The sequence below is a fragment of the Geospiza fortis genome, unplaced genomic scaffold (genome assembly GCF_000277835.1).
Source record: "Geospiza fortis unplaced genomic scaffold, GeoFor_1.0 scaffold138, whole genome shotgun sequence".
NCBI lineage: Eukaryota > Metazoa > Chordata > Aves > Passeriformes > Thraupidae > Geospiza > Geospiza fortis.
Window position 1 is genome coordinate 6,676,130 of NW_005054307.1, and position 10,029 is coordinate 6,686,158.

At 39.0% G+C, this 10,029-nt stretch overlaps 1 protein-coding gene across 2 annotated transcripts in view; it reads left to right on the forward strand.

Annotated features, from left to right (window-relative positions):
* The window catches only part of CALCR (calcitonin receptor), a 70,192-nt gene extending 65,926 nt beyond the window's left edge, over positions 1–4,266 (forward strand). For both annotated transcript variants that reach the window (XM_031066807.1, XM_031066808.1), the window contains one exon: positions 1,115–4,266. In XM_031066807.1, coding sequence (XP_030922667.1) covers positions 1,115–1,336 — 222 coding nt within the window. In that variant the 3' untranslated portion in view covers positions 1,337–4,266. The remainder of the gene's footprint in view (positions 1–1,114) is intronic.
* Positions 4,267–10,029: the final 5,763 nt, after the last annotated feature.

Consider the following 10,029-nt stretch of genomic DNA (forward strand, 5'->3'; position numbering starts at 1 on the left):
CCTCCACAGAACCATTTGGTTTTTTCCTTTATGTGTTAGGAGAAGGTGAATAGCAATACACTCTCCAAATGACAAACAGTGCCCACCTCAGCAGGACCGCAGAAACTTTTAGACTCCTGTCATCACAGTGCCTTACTTGCACCTTCCTTCCTCTGGAGGAGAGGGTCATTTACATCAGATTATTGTGCCAAACTGCTGCCATTCTCACTTTGTGTTATTCAGAATCTCTGATCTGAAAGAGCCAGGATTTGCCCATTGTCTGCTCATGTCACAAAATTATCAAGAGCTGCCATGCATGGACATGCAGCTGGAGAAGTCCTTCTTATTCCCTGGAAAGACTAAATAGTTTAAATAATTTCCTAATACCATGTATAACACTACTCTTAATGTAAATGTTGAATCAAATATCTTATTCTTAGGAGATGACTGTTCAACGGTTGAAATCCTCTATGCTAGGCAGAGGGCTATGACCATTCTATATTTTTTGAGCACAGAACCTGTTCTTAAGTTACCAGAATAAAATCTCTGTTTAGCTGTCCTGATCCTCTAACTCTTTCTACAAAATTATTCCTGGCAAGCTCATGAAGTGTACTTACACTTTGCCATTCATGGTAATTCTCATTACTCAAGGCTGAGCTCCCTCCTTCAGGTATCAAAATGCATTAGGCATTTCAGGAGCAATAATGCAGCTGCAGCATCAGCCTTTCCTTTTTCCTTTTTCCTTTTTCCTTTTTCCTTTTTCCTTTTTCCTTTTTCCTTTTTCCTTTTTCCTTTTTCCTTTTTCCTTTTTCCTTTTTCCTTTTTCCTTTTTCCTTTTTCCTTTTTCCTTTTTCCTTTTTCCTTTTTCCTTTTTCCTTTTTCCTTTTTCCTTTTTCCTTTTTCCTTTTTCCTTTTTCCTTTTTCCTTTTTCCTTTTTCCTTTTTCCTTTTTCCTTTTTCCTTATATTATATATTATTGTTTAATATTGTATATAAATATATATTGTCTATATTGTATATACATATTATCTATGCATATATTGTATGTGTATATATATATAAAATATATGAATATATTATTGTACAATACAATATTGTATTTGCAGCCTCACCCTAACAGAGTGTTTCCCTGGCAGGTCCAAGGAGCTCTGAAGAGGCAGTGGGCACAGTACAAAACGCAGTGGGGCCAGAGGCGCCGAGAGCACTGTTCCACGCGATCTACCTCCTACACGGCCACGTCCATCACTGAGGTCCCTGTGTACCTGTACCACCACGATGCCAACAATGAACACTTAAATGGGAGATACGCAGAGGACTCTGAACTCGTTGCATTGAAATCTGGAGACACGTCTGCCTAGCTCAGCACCAGCCGCTGCAAACACATTGTTTCATGTTCTGCTTGTGAGAAAGTTGGGGAGAAGGGTGGGAGCCTGGAAATCCAAGATGCTGTGTCAGAGTGCAGGCCCAGGCAGAAGGACACATCCTATTCAAACCACATCAACCTCTGGCAGCAATGATGTAGAGGGAGTGTGATGCAGACCTGGAATAGCATTTCTTCCTGCTCACTGCAGAAGGGAGTGAACACGGACCTGCCCATCAGGCTCTGTAATCTCCACATCTCCTGATACCTGTATGAAGTGACCATCTGACATTTGTAACAGCCCCAGGTAGCCAATAGCAAATAGGAAAGAAAGAACCAATATGTGGCAACTGGAAACTTTCAGCACTTTTTGCTTTTGGTACTTTTCATTAACACTAGATTTTAAACCATCAACTTTCACAAAGTGTAACTGACTTGGAGTAATTTATTTTTCCCTTTAAATGAGCTTGATGGCTGCTTAAAAGATTTTGCACATTGCAAGAAAAATCAACCATATGAACAACAGAAAGACTTTCCAAAGCATTGAAATCTTCATGCTTTCCAAAGAATGCCACAAAATAATACCATCCCCAAAGCATACCCCAAAATATTATCATCCCTTTAGCAGGGGCATAAAGCAAATTAAGGTGAAATGGTCATTGCATACCAAGATCCCAAATACCCTCAGAGATACAAATCAATTCTTCAGGCTTAATGACACATGTCCTGAAGGCATCTCAGAATAGATTTTGTTTAACAATACTGGTAGTTCAAGAATATGTATTTATAGGAAAAATTGTCACCCTATTACTCTACCCAGAAACTCATCATTAAGACACAATTCTCTCACTCTGAATAAGCTGTGAAATTAGTTTGGGAACTATGTTTTATTTATTAGGCATTCTGTGTTGAGTGCTAGATGAATGCTTGTCTCTGTTATGAATTTGTGATCGTGGCAGAAAATGTTCCCATGAAAGAAATCAGGAATCAATACCTTAGCACAGGAAGCATCTCCTTTTAGAATCTGGTTGCTCTCCTGAGTTCCTAATCATGACATAGCCTTGCCAAAAAACTTTATTATTTATTTCTACTTCTATTGAAATTAGCACACAAATCCCTGTTAACTTGGATGAGCAATGAACAACTCTCTTCAGTGTTCAGGAATGAGTTACGCAATACAGTTCAGTGTAGACTTCAAAAACATGAAGCCATTTCCTCCACAGTGATTTGAAACCATTTTTAAATATTGTATCCAGCCAGGCTGATATTCCTTCCTTGACACAACCAAGCTTTACCCTCAAATTGTAGATTTTAAATGGAGAAAAAATGTGCGTGTCTAGCTACATGAGTCACCGCCTCACTGGAAAAGTCCCTTCCAGGAGTGAATTCATGAGGCAGAGCTGTAAAGCCAGCACTTTGAAAAGGGGCCAGATTCGCCCTGTCTATACATGAGGCAATGCCTTGCAGGGAAGAAGGCTGCTCTGTTTTCACCACCAGCACACCCACCAGCTGTGCACCATGGCACGTTGTCCCCAGAATGAGAAGGAAGCTGCCAGCTCTGCCACTGTAGAACAAAAGAGGAGCTGGGGAACAAGAAGGAGTTGTCTGCTGGCGGCGCAGATCATCACATAGTCAATGTCAATCCAGCGGAACACTCACAAGAAAACACCATCGTGTGTGTTTGTTCAAGCCACATACCTATTTTTCAGACTTCAAGGAATACAAAGACAGTTATTTTTTCAAACAACAGTATTTCTCATATTGCTATTTCTACTTTCGTGGGTGAACAATAGGAAATGGAGGAGCCAGTTGTTAAAGACAATAAAGTGGCTCTGCTATGAATCTGTATTATTCTGAATAGCTTTGGGGCACACTGCACTTCCCAGGAGTGTTTCTAAAGACACAAATGAGCTGATTGTAAAAGAAATGTGCATAATATAGAGAGTTTAATAATGAACATGTCGGTTTTAATAATGTAAAGTTTACAACATGTAAGTGCAAGTTGTTTCACAGTCAGTTACATTCATGTGGATGTACAAAATGGAAATGCTTTACCATTATACTGATTGTTTTCTTTCTTCTATAGTGATATTTTCTTGCTCTGTTTAGTAGAGTGCTATGAAAAGTCAGATTCAGAATCTGAGGTTTAGGATATTGTTTGCAGCTTCAATGTGCTTGTGTCAGTCTTTATGGAAGTTTTGGTTTCAGTCAAGGGATGATGATTTCCAGTCACAAAAAAATTGGTATAACATACACACTGACTTTAGGGCTGCCATCACACTTGGGTTTTGTAGGAAAGACTGAGTTTTAAAGGTACTTACTGAGTAATTTCTAATCAAAATATTTTCCAATGGGAAATGCTACTTTTCTTCATCTCAGCATGGTTTGAAATGCCATAATTGCACTCATAAGGTACATTTTATTCTCTGCTTTATAAATAGCACCATACACTAGTGACAGTAATATTGAGAATGCTGATACAACCTCAATAATTCCAATTATGGCAGTTGGGTGGGTTGACTCAAATAGATTTCACAAGAACAGCAGAAACATATAATTAATGTATCAGTGTATCAAAAAGTATGGAAGGAGCTGACACTTGAATCAGCGGATTCAAGGTGTATTTTAAGAGGAAAGCAACCGCACATTTATCACCTCTGCAGTATCTCCTTCCTCTCAAACACCACACCAAACACATGAAAACCCAGTTTAGTGAGCATTTGCTCTTGCAGAAGGTTTTGTGTGGTTGCTCTGAGCAACCAAATCTATCAGGAAGATAGATTTAAATGGATGCTGGTTGTTATGCTTTATGAGATACAGAAACACAGCACAAATTAAAATATTTGTTGTGGCATGGGATGTTGAAAGTAAGACTTGATTTTTATTTTATTTACTTAATAAATATATTTTATCTGAAATAAAACAGCAACAAAAGTACAACAGGCAATTTTCTGTGTATTAAAATTGTTAGCAATGATGCTACCTCAATTAGAACACTACAGCGTGTTCACACAGCAAAATAACTCTGCTTTAGGATAAGAATAATCCCACAAAAGTGGTGAATTTCTGTTCTCTTTCCCATTCTTTGCCAGCCTCAATAAACAAAATATGAGCAGACTTACAAAAATGGATATCTGAAACACTGAAAATGTGAAGGTACCAACATTTCCACTGCTAGGAATTTTCAAAATTTGGTGTGTCTTTGTGAAGGTAAATACTCCTCAAAAATTTGAGGATTTATAATCTAAAGTCAATTGCATTGAAACAGTAATTGATCCCAAGCCAATAGGAACCTGCAGCGTGAATATGCCCTCTCTGCCCTTTACACAACTTTTTATGTTCTTCCAGATGGATCCCAAATCTGTATTTAGGAAGCCCTTTACTGAGCATTCAGAGCATAATTGAGAAAATAAAGTAAATCTCAGCATCACAAATACAGATCAGTATGTTGCCCTCATCCTAATAAAGAACAGCTGTTTTTACCTGGGAAATCAAGGGCTGAGAAGGCTCCCATTGCTGAGCATGTCCTGCTTCTACAGGAAAAGGGAGAATTGGGGTAAAATAACTAACCAGGTTGTGGTATTGTGAGTCTCACTAAACACACATCAACACAGTCAGCGCTGGGGATGATTTAGGCCCAGCTCACCTGCCTTGGCATAGGAACCATTTCTATGACCTTCTGAATTCCTGCCAAAACTTATTTTCCATTATTTCATAGCAGCCAAGATGGGCACCTGCTGGAGCAGGAAGGTATTTAACTCTCCTTATATGCCATTTAAGATTTTCTTCATAATCCAATTTCAGGACCTCACAAGCCTACCTTTAAAAGCAACAATTATCTTCAGCCAATTTTTAAAGGACATCAGCATTGATTTTAAGACTCTGGTCCTTTTTCTCTCATTGCAAGCAAAAGCAGCTTTGAGAAGTGACCACAAAGGTTACTTTGTGTAGTGCACAATGTGTGCCCATGTGGAACTGCATGCAACTCTCTCACACCCAAGTGCTGTGATGTTGGTTTGCATAATATGGTCAAAGAGATACAGCTCCTTCCCTCATGTGCTTTGCATTTCTCTCCCCCTCAGTATCACTATCATAAGATGTGTTTATTTCCCAATCTGTGCTTTCTGTGCATTTTCAGGAGAAACATTTTTCTTTTACAGTTTGCAACTTATGCTGACTTGCCAAGATGTACTCACCAAAATCAGATTGGAAAATGTGTATTTTGATCCAAACCAGGTTATAGAATTCAGGTGCTTGGCCCACACTGTTTTTTAAAAACTACCCACTGGAATTATGGAAGTGGTAGGTGCAGATTTAAAACTAAATAAAAGTAAAGGTAAGAGTTTGAGCACACAAACCAAGTATCTTCAGAAGCAGAGTAACATTATCTTTTTTACTTTTGACAGAATACAATCCTGTTATTTAAACACTTTTAAAAAAATAGAAAAAATCTAAACAGATCTTGTGAAGTTGAAAGTTATACAAAAGGCACCAAAAAAACCACAACCATCTGGAAAGCCTAGATAGCATGCATACATATGAATATATGTACAGTAAGTCATTATAAGAGATGTGTTCAGGTAGAAAGTGACCCATCATCCCAAAATGAACAAAATCTAAGCTATGAGTGGGAGAGGCTGCAGGTCAGAAAAGACTTGTAGCATCCAGTAACTGCCTTTATGCTTTCTGGGGACTCCATATGGAACACACACAACCAGGGTTATCCATCATCCCACTCCCACCCCAGATGTGCTCATGATGGGAATGACCAGGACCAGAGACACTGGCTGCATTGCATTTCTCAGCTTCATAAACCAGCACTGAGCTGATGAAAGGAGCTGACTGGGAGATGAGCAGGAGCAATCTCTTTTCCAGCTGCATGGTAATGCTGGGTTATCTCCTTAGCATAAGATCCACTGTTGTGGAGAGGACTGATCTTTGACCAGGCAGCTCCTTGGTATGGAAAACCTTTGAATTTCACTTTACCCTTGGTAACAGCAGTAATTCTCACTGTCTTCAGCAGCGTGGCTAAAGGCAGGACTTCTCCCTCTCTGGTTTTAGAGGTTATCTTAATATCAAGCTAATACTGAAAGTGCTTGGTATAATACAGTATCACCTGCATATTTGACATCAAAACTCCTGGTTCATCTGTATTATGTACATATAGGCTCCTTAAGGTTACAAGATACTATTTTTTATATTTGCCTCGGTTTTTCTAGTAAAATATTTGTTCTCTATTAGCACCATGTTTATACATGTTAAATGTATTTGACAAACTTCACTGATTACTTGGCCACTAACATATATTTTACTTGTGACATTTATAGGTATAGCTGCTTATATGAAAGGCTTGATGTGGAACAACTTCCAGAAAATCAAAATTAAAAGAATGCAAAAGGCCTTCCCAGTCCATGCTGACCACATAGAAAACCCTGAGAGGTGGAAACCCCTTGTATCCTACTCTCCTCTCTTATTTCCTACATATTTCTTTAGTTTTGAGCAAAGAGGGCCAATGTCTTAGGTCTCTTAGGTGCAAGACAGCATTGCCAGTATAGGCTTCCACATGGAAGGAGTTTACATAAAATAGCTGCCTTTAATGAGTGTCACTCTACAAATGGTCAGAGTCCATATTCTGCCTGCTGCAGACTGTGTAGGCAAGCTTAACAAGTTCAGGCCCATGACACATGAAGAGGAAATAGCTTAAGAAAAGTTTCTTCTTATTATATTATCCTACAGGCGTTTTTCTTCTATTACCTTTTGGCATACAGCAAATATTTAACTCCCAAGGGCCCAGCCATCATGCTCATGATTGCCTCTCCAGCAGCAGAAGGGAGCTGTCCCTCTGGGGAGGCTGCAGCTTTGAACTGGCAGCACTGTAGAGTCTTCATAAGAATTATGGTGAGAGCGTATCCAACACAAAGTAGCCTTCAATTTTGAAAAAAAGAGACTTCAGAGATTTTTCATTTTAATCATCTGTTGTAAAATTTCTTCCCTATGGGAGATTCCTTGGGAAGCCAGAATTAGAAAGGATGTGGAAGGACAAGAGGTAGATCGCTCCAGATGCGCCATCACCTACACAGGTACTGCCACATACCGACTTGGCAAGTTTTGATAAATGCAAAAAAAACCCCAAAAAATAGATCATGTTTCTCATTTCCAGCTATAGCCCATGTAGAAGTAACTTGGTATCAACTTTTTTTATACATCAGGATGTCATGAGCAAAGAGCTCTGGTTTTCAGATATTTGTTTTACTTTACACGAGTTCTAACACCCTTCAGTGCAGAATGGTGTGTCAGTTACCAACAATGCACTTTGGCAAAAGTAGTGAATGCAATCAGGACAAAGAAATAAAATAAATATATTTGATGCTCAGCATATACAGTCATCACCAATTAGCAATATTCCTTCAGTAATCAAAACACATACAATAACATCTGGATAGAATTTAAATGATTCCATGGGCACATAAGAAGTTTTCCCTTTTTTTTTTAGTAATCTGTGTCTACATAGAATATTACTGTATGTTCATGGTAGAAAAGTTTTATGCAATTAATTTTTATTGGGTAATGCTTGAAATGCATGGTTCACAAAATTGAAAAGGTTTGAAAACGCAGCAAGACTTCCCATGATGACAAATCTGAGGCACATTCATAAGTAACAAATTCATTGTTCATGATTGATATCAATGAAAAGACAATTATAATTGTTGGGGTTTTTTTTAAATATCTTTCTCTTTATATGCAAGCCAAGATATTCGCTATCTGCTTTAGCATTTGCTACATAATGTACAGCCTTGTGTGCTGTTCATAAGCTGCACTTCCATCAGTATCTCTTAGTAAGAAGGTTTTCTTCACATGGTGAATTGCAGCAAAAACATGAGTGAAATCTCAGCCTTACTGGAATCAAGGATTTCATCCCTCACAGATCCTGTTTTCCCAGTATTAAAGGCTATTGATGGCTCAGGGAAAGGGGTGCTTGGTAACATCTGTAACAGCCATGTCACCCACAGGGGCTGCAAATATGTGGAGGCTGCTGTCATCTTTTCAGCTCATTCCCCCAAAGAGCTGGGGAGGTTGATCAGAGAGCAAGGCTGGAGGGAACAGTGCAGAAGTTAAGCCGTGCTCTGAATTTCCTTTCACAGTAAGGGCAGGAAGATGTAGCTCTGGAAAGGGTTTTCAGAGACACTGGAAATCTTGGTCTGCTCCAGCCCTTGGGTAAGGCAGTGCCTGGTGGGATCCATGTCAAGCTGGGTGCCAGTCAATCGCCCTTTATTTTACATGTTGCACAGAAGTGGTTTAGCTGCAATTTCTTTGGTGTAGAACTGAACCTTTGGGAAATTTTGGCTTTGTGAGAGGCTTCTTTTTGCAGTTAAAGTCAGGCTCATTTTAAAATTCTTGGAATGTCTTCTTCTCTTAAGATATCGTGATACAAATGAATACCAAACTACTAGTTCTTAAACAGTTCGATAACTCTCCCTCAGTCAAAAGCTTTCTGAAAATCTCTGACAGCTATGAGCTGGTAGAATAATAGCATTGAATAAATACTTAATAAAATCAATCAAAAACCTGTGGTTAAGGTACTGGACTGCATGGACTCAGCAGACTTATGTTTGGGTCATGTCCCTGCCACAGACTTACTGTGTGGTCCTAAGAAAAGGATTGCAAACCATGTGCCAGACTCACTGAATCCACTGAAACTTCCACTGACAGATTTAGGGGCCTATACTCAAAACTAAGACTTTTCCTCCAAGCATGTTTTCATTGGTGAAAATTCCTAACCTGTCAGACCAATTTATTATAGATGCATCTAAACTGTCTCTAAGTCCTAACCAATGTTCCCATAAAGCTCAGTGGGGAAAAGCTGTCCCTGCATCCCTGCAAACAGCATATTCCTGACTGAGCTGGCTTTCTGTTTTCTGACAGGAATTTTGTATCAAAATCTCCTCCTTTGCAATAGTGCTCAGTCATGAGCACTAATTTCTAGTTTCTTCCCTCGGGTTAGTGAATTTTTTGAACTATTTAAAACATTTTAAAGAGTTAGAAGGAAATATGTTCAACAATACCTTCTGAAAGAGGCCAGTCTTTAGAGAGCCCTGTAGCATGTCCTGATGTAGAGACCACACACCATACATATGTTTATACATTCACATATAATGCAGAATACCTGCTCTGCCTGTAGTTCCAGTGATCTGACTGGAGTTTAGATGATGCAATTTCAGCTGTTGCTGGGCAGGGAGGTGATTCGTCTCCTATACCTGATGCAGTGCTCCAGCAACTCATTTGCTGCTGAAAGATGGCTACAGGGCTGAGACACAGCAGATATATTGCACATATGCAGCCTGGATATATTCCACATATTTTTAAATTCCCATGTATTTGAGAGAGCTGAACCCCCTTCCATGAATAAGGTCAATCTCCATATAAAAGTTAAAAAAGGAAAAATTAATAGAATGTATCAAATGCATGTAACACAGTATTGTACAGTATGTAACAGTATTATCTGCAAGCTTTGCTATCAACCTTCTGATGTTCATTTTCTCCATTTCTGCTGTAAAATTGCCTCTTTGTCTTCAACAAGGCAGTTTCTCCTGTGCCTACCACCAGTGACAAATTTACTGAGAAAGTCAAAATCTCCTTTTTGTCCCAATGACCTAATGAACCCACCTCTGATTTTACAAGGGCAAAATTGAC